Below are 26,795 nucleotides of genomic sequence, written 5' to 3' on the forward strand. Positions count from 1 at the left end.
CTTTGTGGAAAAAGGAACAAAGTGGTCAAGGTGTCTTTCTTGTGCTATGGTGATTGCGATTACAAAAGTAACACACATTCATTGAAGAAAACAGAAACAAAGGAAGAAAATAAAAATTATCCATAATCTCCCTATACGAATATATTTCTTTTAAATAGTTGTGACTGTATTATGCATTGTTTGGAACCTGCTTTTTAACATCGATTTGCCTATATTATGAATATACTTCAGCAATATGAATCTTCTTTTATACAAAGCATTGTGCTGCATGGCCATAACATAATGATTTAACTAATCTCTTAACTAAAACACATTTAGTTTGCTTCTAATTTTATTCTATTATGAATGATGTTGCAATAATTCTTTTTCTACATTTGCGCACCACTTAATGACTTCTACAGGATGATTCACAAGAGCGAACTCAGGACCAAATTATATGAATATTATAAAGCTTCTGATACCTATTCCCAAAGTGCCCTCTGGAACCATGAACCCGTTTTCTCTTATACCACAACTAGATGAGAATTCCACTGCTTCACTAAACTTGGCTTTTCTCACTTTAAAAATCGTCGTTTAACGTGAGTCTGTTTTCTAAGGAAAGAGTGCTAAAGTTGGAACACAGACCTCTTCAGGTGAACAAGTTCGAGAAAACCTTACTGCCATCGGCTTTAACAGCAACTCCTCTTTATTGGACAGAAAAGCCTGTGACACCAGTGCCATTGTTACTTCATGGCAGTGGCTTACAGTGGAGCTCTGCGAATCTTCTCTTAAATGGTTTAAAAATATTCAGGAAGTATTTTAAAGACCTAAGTTAGCCTTCTTTGGCTCCCCCCTCCTTTTTTTTTTTTTTTTTTTTAATGGAGCAATTCTCTAGCTGGTTTCTGCTGAAATGATAGGGAAGTAAAATAAATGTAATATAAGTGTAAATAAATAAAATAGATTGGATTCCTACATATTCTCTGTACTACCTAATTAGCACTTTAGTCATATAATACCTTTTGGTGTTGTCTTTTTTTTCCCCTTTTTTTGCCTTATGTTGTTACATAAACTCTATATACCAGTTAATCCTTGGTGGTGTAGCCCAAGCTAGGGACCCTGGAACTGGAGGGAACTGAACCTGATTGCTGACCACGAGTTCTCCATTAAGCTGTAAGCCTCTCTATGGGTTCTTACATTTTTCTTCTAGAGAAGTGATATTCTCTTAAATCCTTTTGTATTTCCAGTGTCTATCACTTGTTCATTCACTGATAAAACATTTATCACTTACCTATTATGTGTCTGTCAGTCGCTGTTCTAGATATTATAGATGCAGTGATAAATAATAAGAATGATAATCATAATCATAGCAGATATTTATACAGCCTTAATACATATTAGGCATGATTCTAAATTATTTTACATATATTAACACAATCAAACCTCATGATAACCTATGAGCTAGCTACTATAATTACCTTCATTTTACAGATGAGAAAAGCATGTCTCCAAGGGGTTAAGAAACTTGCCCAAAGTCAGGGATTTAAGAGTAGCAGAGGCAGAACTCAAAGCCAGGCAGTTTGGCTCCAGAGGGCATGCTCTTAACTACTCATCTATACTGCTTCTTCCGGATGGACACTGCCCACGCTTGCATGAAACTCACATTCCAATAGAACGTAGTTGTTTATGAAATGAATGTATAGAAAAGTAGACCCATACTGAGTGGGAATGCAGAGGGAATACAGGTGTGGGAAGCATAGCTCATGATGGCAGCCCTTGGTTTTAGACAGAGAAATAACAGAGACAATAGCAACAATAAAAAGGGTTAACATTTACTTAACACCTAGATGTTACACATCGGGGAAGTACTATGTATATACTTTGACATAAATCATATGATTGATCCCGGTATAGCTCCATGTGTTAGACATTAATAATTAGACCCATTTTACAGGTGAGAAAAACTGACATCTGAAGAGATTAAATTGCAACAAAGAGGTCACACAGCCCCCAAGTGGCAAAGCCATCAGTTGGATCACAGTCCTCTTGAAAAGATGAAAAGGAGACTGCCTTTGGGCATTGGTTCATTGAAACTTCAGGCTTACATCACCTATTCTTTCTTCCTTTAGAACAGAGTCTCTTTCCAAGTTCACATATAGAAGTAGTGTGGATTCCTAAGTGTTAAAAAGGCTGAGTAATCATCACAGTTCTTGCTTAATCCAGTGGTGACAATATATTGCATCAGCCAAATACGCTGACATAGTCAAAAAATAAGTCAGCAAAATGGAAAGTAGCTTATCTGTCTCTTCAAAACCTTCTTATATATTTGATTAATCACTTTTTTAGAGCAGTACCACTTGTACCTAGATAATGAATATTTACAAACAACACTCATATACGATGGTTTAAAATGTGTATGGAAATGGGTGTTTCCTCTTAAAAGATGGTTACCCAAGGTGGCTCTGAATATTGTGACCATGCCCCCCAGAAAGACCTCTACTGAAAATACAGAAGAGAAGAGGAGTTTGTTGGCATAAGCAGAGGGGATGATAAGCCAATGGATAAAGACCCTGAAGGCTAGAAACCACCTGGATTAGATGGCAAGTGGCACAAAGCTGTTTCTGACAAGGGCTCACTGCCTCTCTCCCCAGGGTCCAGAAAGCACACAGCTCATCAGATTATCCGTGGAAAATAAAAGATGTGGCAGTGCTTATTAAATTGCACTTTCCCCATTTTTAAGTTGGGCATTGAAACAACCCAGAAAATGTTATCTTTAAGTGTGTTTTCTGAGAATGACTTCCTTCACAGACTTGCAGACCACCGGGAAAATCTTTAGACCAGAAAACAGAAGTTGAGGAAAGGATGAAGGTGAGGAGTGAGAAAAGAGAGATGACTAGGGGAAATACTGGTAGTTTAAAATAGCTGGTAATTCAGTCAGTTTCTATTTGGAGACTACGAAGTGTTGGAAAATTTACACAGATTTTAGTTCTGAAACAGGTGGTACGATTTTGGCAGCAAAATGTGGTGATTAAGAGCATATGCTTTTGAGTCATGTAAGCCAGGACTCAGCCTGGCCCTGGCACTGCCTATCCGTGTGACCTTGGGAAACTTCCTTAACCCACCTAGCCTCAGTTCTGACATCTGCAAAATAGGTGTGATAATAATCACCCCCTCAGAGGGTTACTGATTTAAATGTATTGACATATGTAAAGTGGTTACATACTCTTGTTACTATTACTTTTGTCATCATCCATCTCTCTTCCCTGGAAACAGGAACTCTCGGTAAGAATTTTCGCTGAGCATTTTCCTGTAAACATCTGTGAACTGATGAGTTTAATTAGAGTACTGTTGGTGAGGCTTCTGTGTGGTCTTTTAAAAAATTCAGAATAGTACAGGATCTGGACCAAAAAGTGCTCTTTTGTGCTGAAGTCTTCAAAATGTTTTTCACGGAAGTGGGTTTGTTTGGGTTAATTATATGTGCGCATTATCCTCTGAACTCTCAAGATAAAGGACCTACAGCTGGAGCTGATTGTTCACAGAGAGAAGGGACATTATACTGATTGGCTAGTTGCTCTTGTCATTGTCTTTCATTGTCTTTTTCTTTTTTCCTTTTTTTCCCTTTTGCATCAAGTATCTGCCTCTAATGGCGAACACTGAGCAACTGGCCTGGTTTCAGGGAAAACAAATTCATGTGCATTTGAATGAAGTGTTTACGTGGGGTGGGCTACACAGAGAGGGACACATGTGCAGCCTGGCCAGTGTATCTGCAAAAGGACCCAGGACTGAGGCCAAGAGGGAGAGGTTGGAGGTGAGATGATTCATTTTCTCAAATGGTAGAGCGAGCACTGAATTGCAGCATGATGTGCACAGAAGAGGGCACATCAGCTGAAGGAAGAGGTGACAGGAGACTTGCAAGAAGGGAACATGCAAGCGTGCTGGGTTTTCAAATGAGTGTTGGCAAATACACATGTGATGGTACAAAGGTGGGAAGTGTGCGGGCAGGAAAGGGTGTGATAAGGAGAAATGAGCAACGTACGACTCTGACCTCTTCCTATTCAAGCAGGAACACCAATGTGGTGGGACACACTGAGGGGTATGAGGGACGTAAGCTGCACTGAGACGTGGTACAAGGAAATGTGAGACTCTGAAACGCTGTGAAAAAAATCACAAACTCCAAAGTTAACTTTATAAAAAGAAGACAGAAGGGATGATCACTATACTGGAAGACAAATTAAAAAGGGGGCCAATCTAATGGAGTGATGTCAATGATATGAAAATACAGATGCATAAACCAGAGACTGACTTCTCTGCAGTGCATTTCAATTAACTGTTATAACAAAATTTGTTTTAAAAATAATAACTATGAAGATATAAGAAATGTTAATAATGGTTATCTCTGGATAATAAACATTTTCTTCTTTTTCATCTTTTCAGCAATGAGCATGCCTTAAGTTGTGGCCAGAAGAAAATTAACTCTTTTCCAAATGAACAAGAACAAAAATCTTAAATAAGGGAGAAAAGAAACTAAGTGCAGTGGCCTCTTTATGAGACACACGAAGCAAGATCACATGAGTTATGGAAAACTGGAATGGGAAAGAAGGAAGTTGATTTCTCATGCCTGGTGAATTTACTTAAATATATGAGAAACAATAGCTATATTTTAAACCTAGGTGTTTCTAGAAATGAAGGCAACTTGGCATAAGGAGGGTAATTTTGAATGGAGATTCAGATCTGCTATCAATTTTTAGTTTTATGAATTTTGGTCAGTTAACATATTTACTGAGCACTAATTTTCTTATATGTGAAACGGGGATAATACTGATTTATTTGGCAATTTACTTGTGTTTATGGAAAAGAAATGATACCAGGAACCTGAAAACTCACTGTATGATATAATACAAAGCAGTATACGAATAGCTATCAAAGACCATTATCAGACATAGTGCTTTTGTGGATCCTGCTGATGGAAACAGTCTCTTCCCGTTCAGGGTTCTTTCTGTGACAATGATCCCGTACAACACTGACTCCTCAGCGCCTCTTTCCGTCTCAAAGACTGACCTTCTCAAGGGCAATGATTAGATCGCTTTCATCTTTGTATTCCCACAGCTGCCTCACTGTAAATAGTAGGCACTTAATAAATGTTGTAACTAATAGGCTAAGTAAGTTAAAAAAATAATAATGTGGCATAGCAAAGGAAAAGTGATCAAGGTTCCCTATTTAATAGGAAGAATGAAGCATTTGTGTTGAGTTTTTATCTTACGTTTGTGTTGAGTCAGAGAGGAAAGGATAAGGAATGAAGGTCATTCAACCAACAATACACATTTACTGGACACTCACTCTGCGTTAGGCATGGGATGTAAGAATGAAAGGCTGGCACAAAATATGAGCACCGGGTCACACCAGCTTATAATGGACATAATCAAAGCTCCAGCAGTATGAATTTCTTCCTCCTGCATTAATCACTGATGCATTTCTTAACCTTTTATTTCAGAGAGCGAGCGAGCGAGCGAGTACAAATGATAGTGATATTGTGATTGATTCCAGCTTCCTCTATAGCAGCGGTCACCAAAATGGACTAAGTATGATATGAACACCAGGGCAATCCGCTGGGTATGGGAAGAAATATTTGAACTTCTAATATTTACCACATTGATCTTCAGCTTTCTATTTTTTGTATATGGCTTAAAATGTGCATAATAAAGTAGCATAGTGGTGTATGTATACAATTTAAAGTAGAGATATATACATACATTAGAGGCAACTTTTTGTGTTTTACTGATGATGTGTGCTATTAAAAGAATTTTAAAACCACCACTCCATAGTAGGCACCGATATATGACGACTACAGAGTAGGTTCTATAAACTGGGTTATGAAACTGAATGTAAGAAAAAGAAATAAAAAATGATATAATGGAAGGCTTTAACCATTTACATAAAAACCCTTTGTACGTAAAGCCCTTTAACCCTTTAATAAAATAAATCATTGCATTTGCATTGCATTGTAATTTTATGGCATTTGAGAGAAATTAAAAAGGAGTTTAAGAAGTAATTATCCAGATTTGTTTTCCCCTGGCATTTCAGAAGGTGCTCTAACTACAGGGGACAGAGTCTGAAGGGTGAACTATTTCTAAATGCCTTTCAGTTCATTACTGGAAATTGCTAAACGATGCTGTACCAGCTTGACAGAATGAGTGTTATTACTGAAGTCACCCTCAGGAGAAGCAGTGGAGCGGCGCAGAGCGGGGCAGGATGTGATTAGGTCAAGGTAGGACTGTGGTTCTTGATTATTCAGGGTTGACTGAGACCTGGGCATTCATTGTGTTCAAAAACTTACAGTGAAATCCAAATGTGCAACCAAGATTGAGAACCAGAAGGGTTGAGTAAACTGCTGAAAGGAATGTGGCTTTCGAAAATTGATATCTAGGTCTGAATCCAATCTCACAATTTGTTAGTCATATAATATTGGAAATCTGTTTGTCATCTTTGAGTTCCAACTTTCTCTTCTGGAGAATAAGAATAAGACTAATGGCTGCCCCATCCATCTCTCAAGTGTTGAAGTGCAGAGTACGATGAGGGGTAGGGAGGTGCTGTGAGGGAAAGATCTTTCTGAGGAGGAAGCAGCGTGTTGGTGGTAGGAAAGTCATGTGCAGAGACAGTTACAGCTTTTGGTTCTTGTTTGTTAATTGTTTAAAAGTGTTTTTTTTTAGTGGGGAGGTAATTACGTTTATTCATTTATTTATTTTTAATGGAGGTATTTGGGGATTGAACCCAGGACCTCGTGCCTGCTAAACACACACTGTACCACTGAGCCATCAGCATTGGTACTTATCTAAGGCTGGTCTAACCAATGAAAGTGCTTAAAAGTCCTCCTCATTATTCAGATAATTTCTACATATTTGCATTATCTTCAAGATGATTTTCGTATTAATATTTGGATGAAACTAGAGGATACACTAGATCTACCAAACATAATAATTTAGGTCCTCACAACCAATACTCATTCAGAAAATTGTATTGTTTCTACTCATATTCCCTAAATCTATTTACTGTCATTTCTGTAGGATATAAATTTTCAAATAAAACTAAGAGATGCCCACACATGGCACATCCCAGAGTGTGCTCCACTGAACACTAGTTTTAGGCATTTCATAAGCATTACTTTAAGTAAAAACTCCATAATAAAATACATTTGGAAGTTCTAGTATTAATCAAAGTTAAGTTAGTTCCTTGACTGCAGGACTGCAGGACTTTACAGACCCTTTAATGTGCTAAAGTTTACTGAGAATCTACAAGAGAGCAAAGATGCAGGTTGTGGAATTTCCCAAACTTATTTGACTACAGATCCTTTTCATGTGACACAGGCATGGGACTAATATTTTAAAACATACTTGGGAAACACCGATCTAAGGCAATGCTGCCGTGGTATTGAGGTCAAAAGACTAAAGATGGACATGACTTGCCCAAGGTCCAGAAGGTGGAGTAACTGCTGGCTGCCTGGGACTTGAATCCAGTTATCTTTTCTCTGAATCCACTGTCTTTTCACATTACTTCAATGACCCTCTTACCTTTCCTCTTGTCCTACTGCTTCCCTTTAAGCAAAGAAAACATACAGACTTCTTCTTTGTAGAAGATGTAAAAGTTCTCTCACTGACAGTTTTTTCTTCAGTGTCAAGCAAGGGTTATGGAAAAAAGAGACTTAGATTATAAACTTTAAGTCACAATGTGACAAGGGGATTTGCCAATTAACAGTTCATGTTGTCCCTGGAGAGAAGACAATTATATGACCTTGGATTCAAAGTTTCTGGTAGTATGTAGAAAAAATGAAGAAGATCACACTTCTGTAATACATGTGGCTCTCTGTATCACCTTGGCAAGGCTTAATAAAAACCACTCTGTAAAAATGTATGAAAGAACTGGAAAATTATCAACACTGTTAACCTCCAGTCATCTGTCCCATGAAGTTCAAGGCCAAGAGGTAATCTGTTCAGTCTGTGACTATAACACTAAGCTATTAGTACAATCTATTAAAATCAGATGTCACTGTCATCTGAAAAAATAAAAAGACAAAATAAACAAAATTCTAGTGAATAATAGTAAGTGCAAAGTAGCAGGGTAAATTTTTAAAAAATTATTATTTTGGTGAGGAAAACATACATCACACATCTGGGTGACCCATGAAACATCAGAGAGGTCTGACAGTAAAGTCATCTTACTTGAAACACTAAGAGGCTTACTGCAAAGGTGACAGGTGGGATAATTTTTTCTTATAGTGGAAAAAATGTAAAGATCAGATGCTACAATATTGACTGGATCTTTTTTAAAGTGAGGGAATAACATTTCAAAGAATCAAAAGAAGTTTTGTTAAAGGGTAATCTATTTACAGAAGATAAATGGATGTGTGGTAAAATTCACTTCAAGAGTGAGAGTAAATGTGCAAAACATCTTAAAAGACTGAGAAGTGGAGAACTGACGAGATGTAACTTTTCACAACGATGTGGAAGAGGAATTAGTATTCATCATTCTGTTTCCAAGGGAGAGTGCTACGAATAAAAGAAGAGATGCATAGGAAAATATATTTTGATATGATTTTAAGGAAAACATTTTTAATGATGGAGAGTATCTAATGAATAGATTTGAGAAGGCATTATGTTTTCCATCCTTAGAGAGTTCTAGCAGAGGTGAGGGACCACTTCATACAGCTGCTTTTCTGTGGGATTTTGATGTACCAGATGAGAGCTGGAATATGGTAACACCTAAGATAGTTACTTTTCAACTCTGAGGTATAAAAAGTACTTAGGGAAAAAAAGTACCCAGTATATATGGTATGATTCAGGTGGTGCCCAACATTACAGCTATTTCAGCTGAGAAACTTAAAGGTCCAAAAAAAAAAAAAAATTGGGTTCTCAGGGCAGAGGCTAAGAGACTTTTTGAATTGTGGTGAATTAGCCACAAAAGTCTAAAGAAATTAATGGAGTTTCATTTTAGACTAGTTTACTTGCAGAACTCTGAATGAATAATACATGGAAGAATTTTTCCTAAGAAGTGAGAGAAGGGAGTGGTGCAAAATGTTTTAGAAAGAAGAATAGCTATTTAGAGAAAAATATAGAGTGTGGTACAGCTGGTAAATCGCAGATTTTAAATTATTCATACTTCCTTTGGGGGAGGAGGGTTGAAGAGGAGAAAGATAAAGAAGGTAGAATGTAGGCTAGTAAACGGAAGAGGAGGTGGAAAGGAATGACAGGAGAGCACTGATAAATATTTTTGGTTGAAGCAAGATAATTGGTCTTTTTGGGTGGCTTCTGGGATTTTTTTTCCCTTATTTTCTCCCTTAGGGTCATTTTTCTTTCAGAATATTATAAAGTGAATCATTTTCTTTCATTTCTAGATTCAGCCTGGCAGTTGCCTTGGAAGTACTAATTATGTTTTCCTTACATAAGAGAAGAGAGACCTATTATTGTTGAAGGTTCACTTTTTTTTCAAACTATGCTTTAAAAACTCAAAACAGTTAAGGATTATGGCACAGCTATTTTTAAAATCGTTACACCTACAATGAAGATCAAGAAAATGATAATGGAAAAATATCATGGTGTTTGGAAAATCCTTTGACAGAATTATGCAGATTTCAAGGTTTTTTTCAAGAAGTGTATACAAAGTTAAAAATTTATTTGGCACACAACATCTAGCATATTACAATAGCAGCAGTTGAAGAAACATCAAAAGAGTTCCAGAAGAGTTGTCTACATCCAAACTCATAGAACAATGAGTCAAAGGTCAAATCAGTCACCATCTATGACATTTATTACTTTAGAATGAACTGTCCTCTTCATTTTTCAATTTAGCACTATGAGGAAGATGGATATCGCAGTTTATTTAATTCCTAAGTCAACAAACAATAAAGTTTGTCTTCTTGAGAGAAGGTCTTATATCTCAATGACACCATTCTGTTTCAGAAGACACAACATCATAAGAACCAACTTTCACATCAAAGGCAAAAACACAAGCAAAGAAACAAAAAATCAGACTGTCTCTAGAATGAAAATGGGAGTTCTGCTATACAGCATGGCGCCTATAGCTAACAATACTGTACTGTGCACTTAAAACTTGCTAAGAAGGTAGATCTTACATTAAGTGTTATTACCACATGCCCACACAAAATAATAATAATAATATAATAATAATAATAATAATAATAATAATAATAATAATAATAATAATAATAATAATAATAATGAAGGAGGAGGAGGAGAAGGGGAAGAAGGGAAAGGGGAAGAAGGGGAAGGGAAGGAGGAGGAGGAATGGGGGAGGGGGAGGAGGAAACTTTGGGAGGAGATGAATAAATTTATGGCCTTGATAGTAGTGATGGTTTCAAGGGTATGTACTTATCCCCAAAGTCATGGAATTGTACACATTAAATATGTACAGCTTTTTATAGGTCAACCATACCTCAACAAAGTGGTTTTTTAAGCAAAGAAAATTGTAACGACTTCAAGTGGTAAAGCAGCCAAAAACTCTTAGTTGCAACTTTGACTAAAGTAATTAAAACCACACTTTTTTTTGCCCATTAAGTTTGAACGTACTTTTTCTTCTGACAGAGTTCCTTCCTGAGTAGTGGCTACTGCCTGGGACATGGTAGTACTCAATATATTACTTGTTAAATACAGGAATTAATGAATGACTGAATGTTAACTAAAGGAAGGAAGGAAAGAACTGACTGACAAATTCTAGGAAACAAATGCAAAGACCACGTTTGGTGATTGCAAGCATGGATACAAGCCAGACTGCCTGGATGTGAAATCCGATTCTGTCCACTGTTAACTATATGACCACGGTCAAGTTGGTAAACTGCTCTGTACCTCAATTTCCCTTTGCTTACATAAAACAAAGAAATATGAGCTACATTACAGAAAAGTACTTTTAAAAGTACAAGGAGCATAGTAAGTGCCAAATAAATGTTAGCTATCAAGATTATTATAAAGATCTCATCCAGATAAATCAATACAAAAATCACTGACAACTATGAATTTAGGCCAGTGGGACTGAAAAACAACCTGTCTAGAGTCCAGGCACGTGGGTACAATAAACCTCAATGTTTCAACCTCCAAAACTTGCACGTCCTAGAAATTAGTATTCTGTTGAAATTGTACAGGTTGAGCTTTCCCAAACATTTCTCATGAAAGTATTGGGGATAATGGCTCCTTGCAGACACAGATTCAAGACTGTTTTATCAGGCCAAACATATGACTAGATACACCTATATTACTTGAGAGCTATTTTCTACTAATTTTCAGTATTTGATTATTATCCTGTAGGTTTGGTATGAAACAGTAAATGGACATGAAACAGTTTTATTAGGTGTAATCCTCAATTTCTTCCTGCTTAAAATTGCCTAAATTTTGCTTTAGTTTATCATACAACTCCATGGCTAAGAAAGGGTGGCTGAGTGTCAATCATTGTCCAGGACTCCTGAAGCCTGTGGGCGGCTGGCAACTAAAATAGTTGTAATCCTGTCTGAAAGAAGAGGAAGGGATCCATCTTTGCAAGTGACAGAACTCAGATTATGAATTCTTGGAAGTGAGGGACTGCGGCTGCACTGATTGAACAAAGGAACACAGTGAGGCATAGAAATGTGCGTATCAGTCAACCAGATGGTGCTGTTCCCTTTGTTATGCAAAGCCCACCTCTCCACCGGGGTGGATTCAGTGGTGTCTCTGGCTGATAGAAGGTGGATTACACTGAAAGAAGAACATATAATCTCTGTGCCTTGTATATCTATGAAAACTGGTGAAAATTTAGATTTCTGTTTTTAAAATGTCAACATATCAGACACAATTGTACCTGTACTTTTGACATCACTTACCACAAAATCTGCTCTCCCTTCTGTTCTATTTCTGCCCACAGTCACTATAATATGGACTGAATTGTGCCCCCCCCCATTTATATGTTGATGTTCTAATCTCCAATGTGACTGCATTTGGAGGTAAGGTTTTTAGGAAGTAATTAAGGTTACTAATTAAAATGAGTTAAGGGGGGAGCCCTAATCTCACAGGACTGATGGCCTTATAAGGAGAGAGAGAGAGAGCGCGAGCGAGCGAGCGCTCTCAGTACAAGCCTGGAGAGAAGGCCACATGAGGATGCAGCAGGAAGGTTGTTGTCTGCAAGCCAAGAAGAGAGACCTCACCAGGAGATGAATGGGCCATAACCTTGATCTTAAACTTCCCTGCTTCCAAAACTGTGGGTAAAGAAAATTTCTACTGCTTAAACCATCTAGTCTAGGGTATTTTGTTATGGCAGCCTGAAGTGATTAAGACCATCAAACACTGGGAAACAAGAGTTTTATAAACAGACCTATAGTTTTGCTTGAGTCACACTCACCATGAGTAGTCTGTCGCCTACTTGCAACCTCCCGTCCTTTTGTGCAGCTCCTCCATCTATAATTTTAGTTACATAAATGCTGTTGTCTCCCGGAATGTGTTGGTTCCCCACACCTCCTGCAATACTGAAGCCTAAACCTATGTGAAAGGAACAGAAAAAGAAAAGCCTTGTGTTTTTAAAAGAAAATACTATTAGCCACATTTTAACAATCTAACAAAAATTAATCTTCATTTTTTTTACAACAGTAATAAATAACAGTAAAGGTTCTACGTCAGTAGATTTTGTTCATCTTTAAACATCTGAAAGCTTGTTGATTAATGCTAATGAGGCAAACACAAGTACAGCTCTGCTCATGTTGAGTCTGTGGATTCATCTTTGGTGCTGTTAGCACAGAACACAGAAGCACTGTCAATCATTTGGGTAGAGACCTAGATATTTTTGACATTTCGGAATGAAAAGTACAGCCATTATAGAACATCCCACAAATTCCGAGATAAGAGCCACAAGGAAGACACGCTGGATATTTACGTAATAATTTCAGGGAGAAGATAAGGGAAAGAAGCTCAATGCTTGCCCTTCATGTTTTGTTCCCTGGCCACCCTGTCATATTGTCCCACCTCCTGGCACTTCCTGTTATTAACTCACAGTGAGGCTAGTCACACACACACAAATAAATCATCCTTGTATACAGTCTAAAGGGTAAAGAAATAGATTATACACTTTGACTTTATTATTATCATAACAAACCACAGAATATCAAATCATTTTAAACATGGAAATTTTCTATTTTGAGAGATGAATTTTACTATGCTATGGCTTATGAAACTTTTTTTTTCCTCCCAGTTTTATTCAGATATAATTGACATACAGTACTGTGTAAGTTTAAGGTGTACTGCGTGATGATCTGACTTATATACATCATGAAATGATTATCACCATAAGCTTAGTGAGCACCTGTCTTCTCATACAGATACAAAATTAAAGAAATAGGAAAAATTTTTTCCTTGTGATGAGAACTCTTAGGATTTACTCTCCTAGCTTTCACATATAACACATGGGGGTGTTAATTATATTTATCATGTTGTGCACTAGATCCCTAACTTACTTACCTTGTAATTGGAAGTTTGTACCTTTTGACTGCCTTCATGTAATTCACCCTCTCCTCATTCCCCACCTCTTGGTAATCATAATTCTTTCTATGAGTGAGTTTGTTTGCTTGTTTCTGAGGTTTAAGTGACCTACAATACTATGTTAGTTCCTATTACACAACATAGTGATTAGATATTTCTATACATTTCAAAATAATCACCATGATAAGTCTAGTTATGATACGTCACCATACAAAGATATTACATAGTTATTGACTATTTCCCCACACTGTACACTTCTTACCCATGACTCATTTATTTTTCAACTAGACGTTGGGACCTCTTAATCTCCCTCATCTATGTCTTTCTTCTCCTATCCCTCTCACCTCTGGGAACCACCTATTTGTTCTCTGTATTTATAACTGTTTCTGTTTTGTTACTTGTTCATTTGTTTTTTAGATTCCACATATAAGTAAAATGATACAGTATTTGTCTGTCTCTATCTGACTTATTTCATTCAGCATAATATCCTCCAAGTCCATCCATGTTTTCACAAGCTTTTATTTATATTAAACTATGGAATGATAATAAGAATAAAGGTATTAAACATTTTTACGAGGGGGGAGAGTATAGCTCAGAGTGCGTGCTTAGCACACACAGGGTCCTAGGTTCAATCCTCAGTACCTCCATCAAAATAAATAAATAAGCAAATAAACAAACAAAACTAATTCCTCCCACCCCCTAAAGAAAAATAAATTATGATGCCATTTTAAAAGAACGACTGATAGACTGTTTAAAAGTGTAAGAACCAAAAAAATACTTCTCATAATATGATTGAATATAGACTCAGTACAATACTTGGAGCATATATTTTCATTGCTTTTTGAAATTATAATAATTAATGTGCAAATTACTCAGAAAATAGATATAAATAGAAAACTTTTGTCATTTTGTTATTAAAGAGAATTTCTATTACTCACTTGGCTTAGGAAATTAAAACACACACACACACATACACACACACACTCTCACTCCAGTCACCTAGTTTTAAAAAACCACCCATTTGTTTTATGATAAAACAATCGTTAAGATTTTTGGCACTTTATTCAACAACAATGAAAAACACTTAAAAACCACCCCATTTCACTATGCTTGTATTGAAAAAATAATGAGTAGGGCCATGTGCTGCTCTTAAGACAGCATAAATGATTAGTTAATGGAAAAATAATGCCATAGTAAATTATAAAGTAACACTTCTGGAATTATATTTAAAATGATTTTTTTTGTTAAATTAACCAAAATAGTTATTAACAATGAACAGAAAATGGATTTAAATTAATGGGGCAATTAAAGTAAGTGTTATTTAATTTCCTACTGAAGTGGGTAATTATTCTTTATTGATGCTTTGACATTGCATAGATCTGTAAAGGTGTTTGACTCATATTTAAATAATTCGTTAAATTGGGAGTTCGAGATTTACAGATACTAATATATATAGAATAGATAACAAATTCATACTGTATAGCACTGGGAACTATATTCAATATCTTATACTAACTTATGGTGAAAAAGAATATGAAAATGAATATATGTATGTTCATGTATGACTGAAGCATTATGTTGTAAACTAGAAATTGACACAATATTGTAAACTGACTATATACTTCAATAAAATATATATGTACAAAAAATATGTGCAATAAAATATATATGTACAAAAAATAAACTATAAAAAAAGAATTTATTTATCAAATGAAAGATGACCAAGAGTAAATAAAATGTTCCCAATTGGCTTATCCTATGAAATTTAGAATACATATCAGCTCATGTTTTCCAAAACTGTTACTTCATATTATGTAAGATTATAGGGAAGTTTAAAAAACATATTTACAAAACTTTCAAAACCACATGCTAGGATCAATCTACTGTATTTATAATAGTACAGAAGTCATTCAAAACTGTGGACAAAAGGTTAAAATAAATCCCAGGATTCTGATTTACATCCACTACGCCAACAGTAAATACCACAGACAGTCTGAGTTGCAAAAGAGCTAAGGAAACAAATTACCACCGTAAACAAGGTTAAGTCCAACAAAGAGAATAACTATGTAGTTGACATTTGAAGTTAAAGATTTTACCAAGACAATGAAATCACTATGGATACTGTAGACATAAATATATCAGCCAAAAAGGAGATAACTTTTTCCCTAAGATTAGGTTTAAGTGCTCCTTTTAACTGGTAATTCTATTCAGGTGAAGTGAACTATTTCTAATAGGAGCCAGAGAATGGCCTGAAGGTACAGAACTAAACATTTTCCTTGATTTCTCTTACTTTTAAGGAATACGGATACATTTAAAAATAATCAACATTTAATTAACATTCAGCCATATTCTAGATATTCAATTCAACATGAGAAGTAAATGTGTAGCCTATGTTTACATCCAGAATACAAGGTTATTGACTACACTTCAATTAAAATTAAGAACTGAAAAAAAAAAAAAAAAAAAAAAAAGACCAAATCCAAATGATTAGTTTGGAGACACTGGGTTCCTTGCCTGCTGAACACTCTGTTCAAGCAGGGGTGGTCTGTCTGCATTACAGGACCGCTCTCTCCCCTCACTTGCTAATCCTCCCTTCCTTCATTCTGCTCTACACATGTGTGCTGCCTTGGTATTCCTAAGAACATACCAGACACACTTCCATCTCAAGGCATTTGCTTCGGCGGTTTTTGCTGCCGGGAATACCCTGCCTTCAGGGTGCCGTTAAAATTTCAATTTCTCAGGGGGAGTGTATAGCTCAGTGGTAGAGCATATGCTTAGCATGCAGTAAGGTCCTGGGTTCAATCCCCAGAACCTCCATTACAATAAATAAATTAATAAATAAATAAATAAAAATAAAAAAAATTTCAATTTCTCAAGGATCCTGAACCTGACCTCTTTATTTAATACTGTCCCCTAACAATACACCCACTTCCTTATCCTGGTTTGTTTCTCAGTGTCCCGTAGCACTTACTACCTGGTAATATATTATATAAATCATCTACATATTTTATTTATTTTTTTTTATTGTCTGTCTCCTTGGTGAAAACATGAAGTCCATGTTGACAGGGAGTTTGATCTGTTTCATGCTTTGCAATAGAACAAGGTCAGGTACATAGTTACCTCTATAAACATGCATTGAATGAAAGAATGAAGAAACAGATGAATATGAGAGGACTGAGAAAGTCACCCCCTTAAAGATAAAGCTGGTGGCTTTAAAGAGCGAGGGGAAGCTGAAAAAGTGAGTGCTGTTAGTTGGAGTCAATAACTGTGTGAGGCATCGCACGGCCTCCCGTGCACTCTGATTAGCTCTCCATCTCAGGCTACACAGGGTTTACGCCAGCCAGTGGGCACCAGTAGGGCAACAGCAGAGCCAGATTTGCATCCTGATTCTTTCAAATACTAACTGTGTAAACTGAAGTCCAAATCTCCTCATCTGTAACAAGGGAATAAGTGTATCTATGTTCTATAGTAATTGGCATATAATAGATTCTTTTTAAACATTTTTATACAATTCTGAAAGGTTGCTTTCGATTTACAGTTATTACAAAAATAGATTCTTGATAAATAAAAATTCTGTTTTCAGTAAGCTGTTAGTCGTTTGGAAAAAAACAGATACCTAAACACCTTGACATAATTTAACCGGCTAGGATAAGTTCTGCAATGGTACTATGTTATATGAGCCCAGAGGGGACCATGACTGATGTCTTAGAAGAGGAGGAGGAGGATCAAGAAAAGGTTTAGCATTTGGGAAGTGAGAATTCTGCCGTTGAACCACCAATCCAACCTGAAAAGGTTAAGCATTTGGGCTGGATCTTAAATGTTAAGTTAGAATTGATAAAAGAGAATGCACCAAAGAGAGAGAGCGTGCGAGAGAAACCGCCCCTTTGGCACCCATACATGCAGACTGACCAGATGACTAAAGAACCAGCTGCCCTGATTTAGGTCACACAGTGTTCACCCCTGTGCTGGAAATTGAGATGGAACTGCCTTGCAAACACTCACAACCTGAATTTATTTTACAATAAGCTAGAATGCTTCCTAATAGGATAAATGCAATGAATATTATAAAGATTTCAGTAAGGAACACAGATTCTTGGTAAGTGACCATTTTAGAGAATTGGTTATAATATTGAAAAGATGTGTCCATGATAAACAAATAGCCCTGGGTCATCAGGTGATGGCAGACTAATCAATTCCAAAAAAAAAAAAAAAAACCCCTCAGTGATGAGAATGGGTAGGTCTCACCCTAAAACACTGACCCCTAACCCTGTCCAAAGTGGAATGTTTGGCTATTAAGAATAATACTAAACAAGCCTATGCATGTGCCAGTAATAAACAAAGCTGACACAGAAAAATATAAGTATCAAAATCACAAAAGGAAGTAAAATCAGTGGTTATTTCTGTGCTCTGGCAAAGGAAAAAAGCATGTGAAATTTAAACACTTAATTTGCTAAACAATTAAAAAACTGATCTCTTTGACAAACATGTGATGAGCAAACACAATTTCAGGATTACTTCTAGGGCATGGAGCTGGGTTCCTCTTTCCATATCTCCTGCTTGGTCCCAAGTTGTATAGCCTCCCGTTACCACAGGAGATGCAGGCGTAGGGAAAGGAATGTCTGAACCTTGTTGAAGCCTGTAACTTAACCTTTTCCCACAAAAAAACTTTTGTCCTCTTTGGAAAAAAGAACATGAGGACCGGTCACAGTTCATCCTCTTCCCTTGCTGCCTGACTACGCTGAGAAGCAGGTGTCAATGAGGTGGAGACCTGAAGGCAGACGTCTTGGGCACACAGACTGACTGATACTGTGCTTGAGAAGCTTAGAATAAAACCTCCAATGCTTGAAAGAGTCATGTGATTACAATGGCCCCATATAATCATCATGGGTGTAAAGAACTAAGCCCCAGTGATGTCTTTTTTTTTCCCCCCATGGTATCTTATAATCATTCAATAACTTGGTTCAACTTCATTTTATGTGACTTTACTAGAAGGGCACTCTGGGGTATCTCCAAAAATTCAATATTATTAAGCAGACTGCTTCTGTCACAGTTTATCAAGAATCTGCAAGATAGGGTGTTTAATGCTTTACAAAAAAACACTAGTGGTAGCCTGTACATTCTGACTCCATGTTTTCATTAAAGGAAATGCACAGCCCATTCTGAACCCCAGCTGGCCTTTTCTTAGAAAAATATCCACTTCTATAGGCAATTTCTGAATGTGCATGCATTTCAGTGGACGAACAAAAGAAAAACTTCGCCTGTGGGTCTGGTCTACACAGGTAACAGACTACTTGATATCCCTTCTCCTTTAGGAAAAAAAAACCAGTGCTTATAAAAATACCAAAAATGTACCTTTCATTTTGAGGGAATAATTAATCTCACTGGGCACTGCAGACATGATTAATTAAAAGTCAAAGCTTTATTTTCTTACTCTCTGGATTTTCCCTGGGTGCAAAAGACAAAGTTTGGAGTTGAAAGGAGTGGTTCTGTTAAAATTCCTAAGGCATTGGCTAGGCAGGCTCCATCCTCACAGATGACCTAATTAACTTCACATGGTCAACTTTCCAAACTTCTTCTCTATGTAACTAAAAATACCCACCCATGCTTTCAGGACATCATTTCAATGCCCATTTTATTACGAAAAGTTTCCATCCCTTTCTAAAAGGAATAAGCATTCTTCTTCTTTTCTAAACCTAAATCTTCCCCATCATCTTAGAATTTTACTCATTATTCCTTTCTGTGCTCTAGAATTTTTAGTCTCTTACCATCTACGCTTTTCTTCCATTCTGGCTTTGGCCATGCTTCTGTCCTACCCTGAAAAGATCTTTTGAACTTGCTGCAGCCTTCTTACTGCAAGAGCTGAAATTTCTCAACAGTGATCTATAGTTACTAATTCCATTTCCATGTTGCACATACCCTCCGTCTGGCTCCATAGCCCACAATCTACTCACATGAAATTGGTAATGGGTTGAATTATGTCTCCTCAAAAGCCAGGTTGAAGTCCTAAGCTCTGTTACCTGTGAATGTGACCTTATTTGGAAACAGAGGTTTTGCAGATGCAATCAATTTAAGATAAAGTTATACTGGATTAGTATGAGCCCTAATCCAATGATTGGTGTCCTTGTAACAAGACAAAATCTGGACCCAGTAACACAGACACACACAGAGAAGAATGCGTGTGATGACAGAGATAGAGATCAGGGTGACACATCTACAGGCAAGAGATGCCAAAGACTGCCAGCAACCACCCAAAACTATAGGAGACACATGGAACAAACTCTCCTTTACAAGGAGCCAATCTCGCTGACGTCTTGGTGTCAGGCTTCCAGGCTCCAGAACTGCAAGAGAACAAATTCCTGCTGTTTTAAGCCACCCAATTTGTGGTCACTCATTAAGGTAGCCCCAGGAAACTAACGCAGCCTCTAATCCTTATGATCTGAGCGACAGTATGTTTATCTACCTCCTTCTTTCCAATGAAATAACACACACACACACACACACACACATACACACACACACACAAACGTTTGGGTATTTATTTATATAGCAGTGGTAACTGAAACTATGAACATGGATTCTCCACAAGAAAGAGATGTGACTTGGGGAATAACTGTTACTGGAGAGAAATGGTCTTTGAATTTAGTCTGTGGCCCCAGAGCTTTTGACTCAGGATATCTGGCTTGGGCCCCCAATTTCCACTTCTAACAAGCTCCCATGTGATGCTAACGCTGCTGGTAGGAGGACCATACTCTGAGAAGCACTGTTTTAGAGCAGTAAAATAAAGAGAAATAAAACGAAGAGAGAAGCAGTCAAAGAAATAAGAGAAGAAACAGGTGATGGGGGTAGGAATGTAAAAGTAATCAGTAGTGTTCTATGTAATGCAGAAAAAACGAGGCCCATCAGAAATTTCCTGCCTTTCTGGAGGAAAAGTCTGGGTGACTGGCTGGGCTTCTTGCCTGGTAGAACTGGCTGGTTTGTAGTTACCTCACTCATCTCCATTATAGGAGAGAACGGCCCTAAGAATATAAATATAAATATAATTACAAATATAAATAAATATATATTACTTTTTTATTGCTATTTCACTAAATCAAGTGCTGATCCAATCACGCCTGCTTTAGTGTAAAAGGTTCACAACCACATTCCGATTTCGGTCTTTCCCTGCCTGATTCTCCACTCCATTCTGCAAATATTTTCCAGGTTATTTTCCCCTAAAATCCAACACTTATTGTGTTACTCTGTTATTGGAAATTGCCCATCATTGTTCATTTTCTACAGAAACGCTGCATATCCTCTTCTCACTACTTCTTACTTCTCTGCTACGAAGCTTCCCCCAAGCAAGATGATCTTGCTGTGCTGTTTTTAAAATTGTTATTCCTGTTTCCCCATCTGAAATGCCTTCACTACTTTAATTTTCAAGACCACTCAAATCTTTGCCAACTCAGAGTAGTTCATTTCTAGGTTGAACTCCAGTGGAACCAATTATCTGTATCAGTTTTTTTTTTTGCTTCTATTTAAATAGACCAAGTCAACTCATTCAGTGAACATTTATTGATAACTACTCATGTGTCAAGGACTGCCCTATATATGCTGTGGTCTTATCAGTGAATTAAGAGTTTATGGTTGTTTTCTAATGGAGAGTCAGACAAGTAAAGAGACAAGGAAAACCTGGTGTAGTAAGCGCTGACAGGAGAGGAACACGGGCTCCGGGCACACAGGTGGGCTGCCTCCCTCGGCTTGGGGAGGGGGGTTAGGGAAGGCTAACTGTAGGTCCCAATATCCAACCTGAGACCTGGAAGAAGAAGTGAGCCAGGAAAAAGGGAGTGGGGGAGAGAACATCCCTGTGGAAGGAAACACACACTCAAAGGCCCAGAGTTAGGAGATAACATGGCTTCTTTGAGAAATTTTAAATAGTTCACATGAAAGCAACAAGTATTCTTAGGAAGAACACGGGCTGCAGGAGGAGAGGAACCGTAACTTTTGTCCTCACCAATGTCCTGTTTGCCCCTGATACTGTGCATAATAAATAGTTTGGGATAAATGAGTAAATGGAGACAGAAGGACACTTTTCCCATTGAATTAGGAGGGAAGGAGAAAAGGATGGTATAGGTAAAGGTTAAGATGATAGGTTTAATGGTAGTACATTAATAGTTCTCATCCTTAATTTTTTCTGATAACATGAAATTGTGGTCATCAGACAAGATGATGGAAGTAATGAGGTCAGAGTTTTTAAGAAAGTACAGAAGTTTTGAAATAGCTATTAGGAAAGATGGAAGAAATAACTGATTAGAGCAATGCAGAAAAGTTGCAAGGAACTGTTGACTGTCTAGTTAGGGTTTAGTGACTATGAATTAAAGATAGCAGTGTTCTAGTATTTTTTTTTCCTTCAACAATTCTCAGCAGTCTAGGTGTAAGCACAGAAAGTGTAAGCAGTTAGATAAAATCACCTTTGAAATCTCTTTTTTGCACTGATCTTCTCTCTTCAACAAAATCGTATGATCCTAGACAGCAGGGCTTGCATTAAGCAGACCATATTGTGCACGCTGCTGGCATATTGTAGTTGTTCAATACGTATCTGCTGAACAAATTAATGACTGGATTGTTCAAAGATCGGATGATCATGTGGCACAGGTATACTTTTAAATATCAAGCATCCTACAACAACAGATATGTGTATTCTTTAGCTGACTGCTTTAGCTTAAGGAAAAAAAGTGACCAAAATAATTCTTACTGAGCATTTTAATGTGCTAACTACTGTCTTGTGGGCTGGGTAATTAATGAAGAGTCAATTGTGTCTAAAGAAACAATAGAAATAAGCAATGAGAGACGTATTTACTCTTTATTAACTCCTGGAATGATCAGCACTGACTAACTTGCCTTTATCCCTACAAATGAAACACCTTGCTCGAACACAGTTGACTGCTCCTGGGACAGTATGACAAAGTGTGATTAGATGTTCTCTTACTGGCTTGCAGTCTATTTTATTGTACTTGAGATGGAATATTTTCCAAGCTTCCAGTTTTAAAATATAAACTAAGTGAGAGGCACTGCCTCTACCTCTCATCCACATCTTTCTGTCTTTTCCAGGTTAATTCTAGCTGCCAGTATAAACCAAAGTGATTAACATTCACCTCTGAATACTGTCCAGACTGTTTGGAGCCAACACATCAAAAGTGACAGATTATTTGAGAGATATAAAAATCACTGCATATGTTGTAGTTTGAAGGCAATGTCCCAGTTGGCAGGGTTGTTGCTGGGAAAGCACAGCAGAAAGTCTGACGGTTAACTGGATGGGTCTGGATAAATTTCCATCCACAAAGGCTCTTATCAAGTATCACCTTTTCTGCAAAGCCCTTCCTAATCCCCAGCCTTTTAAGTTAAAAGTAATATGTCTCCATCATCACGTATAATGCTATTTCTCTCTCCCATTTTTCATAACACATCACTTTCTACACTGAATTAGTAATTTATAGGAAGAGTTGATTTTTGAACATTTAATAGCTGGTATAGCATGGGCACCCACCCACCAGAACAGACCCCTGCCATAAATCACTACAGCGGTATGCACTACCTGTCAGCTCTGCGATAGGAACGTTTCATTCCTCCCAGGTGGGAGAGTTAGCATTTTGAAGGTAGAAGAAATAATAACTCTCTTATTCATGTTCGCCAGGAACATTGTGAACAAAGTAGATACTCCAAAACTAATTTATAAAATTAATGAATTACATCAGCACACTGAATCCTTCAGTGACCTGTGGAGTGGGCTCAGGCTGGTAAAATAATGTGGTGGGCTACTTCACGCATTCTTTAAAGAAACTTTAAGCTTTATGCTGTCTTCGTTTTTTAGGGCTCCTGGAACAAAGTGCCACAAACTGGGTGACTTAAACAACAGAAATTTATTGCCTGACAATTCTGGAGGCTAGAAGTCCAGATCAAGGCATCAGCAAGGGTGGTTGCCTCTGAGGGCTGTGAAGGAAAATCTATTCCATGCCTCTCTCCTAGTTTCCAGCGTTTTGCTGGCAATCTTTGGCATTCCTTGGCTTATGGCTGCATCACCCCGATCTCTGCCTTCCTCTTCACATGATGTTCTCCCTGTGTATGTGTCTGTCCTGGTGTCCAACTTTCTTCTTTCTATAAGGATACTAGTTATGTCAGATTAAGGCTCACCGTAATGATCTCATCTAAGCTTTGATCATCAGCATATTTCCTATTTTCAATTAAGGTCACAATCATAGTTACTGGGAGTAAAGACCTCAAAATCTTTTGGTGGGGACACAATTCAACTCAGAATACTGGCACTGGGGAAGATAAATATGACGAGGACACAGTTCCTTTCCTCAAGGAGCTCACAGACCAGGGTGAAAGAAATGAGAAGTAAACAGAGTATAAACAAGTGCTTTTGAGAAAAGACAGATAGTAGGGTCAGAGGAAACTTCTCAGAGATGGTGATGGCTGAGCTGAGCCCTGTTGAATGGCTAGAAGAGAGACAGCCAGGAACTCTAAGCAAGTGAGGGAATGTCTTGTAGTAAGGTACATACGGCCTTGATCTCATGGTCAGAGGAGTGAATGGGGTTAGAAGGAAATACTGAGAATTGAAGCTGGAGAAACAGAGGCTCACGAAGGTCCAGAGGTGCTGTGTTAAGGAGTCTGGACCCTATCTTAGTGGCAACAGGAAGCCTTTGAGGAGTTCTGAGCAGGGGAATAGCATGGTAAGATTTGGTCTGTCCCAGTCTTCCTCATTAGTGTTTGCTGTTGTTTTAAAAACAATGCATCAAATTATATCCTGTGGGGGAAGATGTTCTATTTTTTTGTGATAAAGTGTAATTTTCTCCCCTTCCTACATTTTGGCCTTTTTTACTTCACTGTATTCAGTTATCATTCATTGAAACTCACTTCGGGGAGTTTTTCCCCTCATTCCTATGTTCATGATTTAGTTTGACGTGTTAGCTCTTCCTGGTTCCTTCCCCTCCCGTGTTCTGTTTGTCATAGCTTGCTCATAAAAACCAAACTTTGAAATATAAACTAAAACATCAACAGGCATTTGTAATCTGCTAAGAATCTAAAGAGCTAACCTTAAATTCATAAATTCATTTACAAGCATATTGTAATTCACCAAAGATTTTAAATGGACATTTTCAGCAGATGTCTGGCTTCACTACTTCACTTAATCATCCTTATGGGGCTCTTTATAAAAGGGATAATTGGAAAATCTGGATTCATCTTGAGTCCTAGGAAAGAATGAGAGTTATGTAATTGAAATAATGATACAAGTACCTCTTTTTGCAAGGACATTTTGCTCACTATGAAATAATGAAAGACTTATCACAGCTCAGATTTATGAAGTGGCTGACCAATCTTTCCAGTATTTATTGTATGATTTCAGACATGCCAGAGAAGATGTCTGAAACCATTGTGCAACAGAGGCTCCCTTGTTACATTATGTGTGACAAGTGCTAAAATCTTCAATTACACAACAATTGAACCAAAGTACCTTTGCTTTGCCATAAAATCTGTTTCATTGGGACTAATAATCTTTTATATCAATTCTTTTAATCTTTACAACGATTTTATGTGGCATATCTAACTGCACAAAGCATGCAGCATGTGCCTTTTGTTTTAACGTCATACTTTCACCTAAATAGGTTTCATTTTCACAAAGAAATCCTGCTATGGATTTGAATCTCCTTAAGGACTGCTTAACAAAACTGAGAAAAACAAAGCAGGAGGCATTACACTTCCTGGGTCCAAGCTATACTGTAAAGGTAAAGTAATCAAAACAGTATGGTGTTGGCATAAAAACAGACAAGTCGATCGATGGAACAGAACTGAGGGCCCTACAATAAACACAAGCATATACAGTCAAGGAAGCCAAGAACTCAATGGAGGAAAGACAGTCTCTTCAATAAATTGTGCTGGGAAAACTGGATATTCAAAGGTAAAAGAGTAAAACTTGACTCTTGTCTTATACTACTCACAAAAGTAACTTGAAATGGATTAAAGATTTAATTTAAGACCTGAAATCATGAAACTCCTAGAAGAAAATTTAAGGGGAAAAAAACTCCTTAATATGGGTCTTGGCAATGAAATTTTTGGATATGACAACTAAAGCATAAGCAACAAAATAAAAAATAAACAAGTGGGATTAAATCAAACTAAAAATCTTCCATACAACAAAAGAAACAACTAGCAAAGTGAAAATATAACCTATAGAAGAAGAAAAAAAATTTGAAAACCATATATATCTGATGAGGAGTTAACATCCAAAAATATCTAAAGAACTCATACAACTCAACAGCACAAAAAAGAGACATATAAAACTCCAATTAAAAAATGGGGAAAAGCCCTGAATAGACATTTTCCAAAGCAGATAGATGAATGGCCAAGAGGTACATGAAAAGATGCTCGTATTACTAGTCATTAGGAAAATGCAAATCAAAATCACAATGAGATATCACTTCATACTTATTAGAAAAGCCACCATCAAAAAGATAAGAGATAAATCTGGCAAGGATGTGAAAAAAAGGTGACCTTCGTGCACTGTTGATGGAACCATAAACTGGTATAGCCAGTATGGAAAATAGTATAAAGGATTCTCAAAAAATTAAAAATAGAATTACCACATGATCCAGCAATTCCATCTCTGGGAATATATCAAAAGGAAATAAAAACACTAACTGGAAAGGATATCTGCACCCCCATATTTATAGGAGCACTATGTACAATAGCCAAAGACATGGAAACAACCTAAGCGTCCATTGATGGATAAAAAAGTTGTAGCATATATGTGAGCCAGTTCTACCATTTGTGACAACATGGATGAACCTTGAGGGTCTGGCCAAGTGAAATAAGTCAAACAGAGAAAGACAGATACTGTGTGATCTTACTTAGATGTGGAAACTAAGAACAACAACAACAACAAACTCATAGAAAAACAGATTACCAGAGGTGGGGAGTAGGGGGAGGAGGAATTGGAAGAAGATGGTCAAAAGGTACAGACTTACAGTTAAATAAGTCAATACTGGGGGAGTAATGTACAACATGATGGCTATAGTTAACATTGCTGTATGACATTACGTGAAAGCTGTTAAGAAAGTAAATTCTAAGAGTTCCCATCACAAGGAAAACTTTTTTTTTCTTTTTCTTTTTACTGTGTCTATATGAAATGATGGATGCTAACTTATTGAGATAATCGTTTCATAATATATGCAAATCAAACTATTGCACCGTACACCTTAAGCCTGTACAGTTGATATATGTCAATTATATTTCAATAAATCTGGAAAAAAGATATGCAACAATTTATGTGATAACAATAAT

The 26,795-nt window shown here is 37.1% G+C and overlaps 1 protein-coding gene across 22 annotated transcripts in view; it reads right to left on the minus strand.

The window, feature by feature from the left end:
- Nucleotides 1-26,795, minus strand: part of DLG2 (discs large MAGUK scaffold protein 2) — a 1,704,777-nt gene that overhangs the window by 453,503 nt on the left and 1,224,479 nt on the right. For all 22 annotated transcript variants that reach the window (XM_032488772.1, XM_032488771.1, XM_032488766.1 and 19 more), the window contains one exon: nt 12,349-12,485. In XM_032488772.1, the coding sequence (XP_032344663.1) occupies nt 12,349-12,485 (137 nt within the window). The remainder of the gene's footprint in view (nt 1-12,348; nt 12,486-26,795) is intronic.

The sequence above is a fragment of the Camelus ferus genome, chromosome 10, assembly GCF_009834535.1.
Source record: "Camelus ferus isolate YT-003-E chromosome 10, BCGSAC_Cfer_1.0, whole genome shotgun sequence".
Lineage (NCBI taxonomy): Eukaryota > Metazoa > Chordata > Mammalia > Artiodactyla > Camelidae > Camelus > Camelus ferus.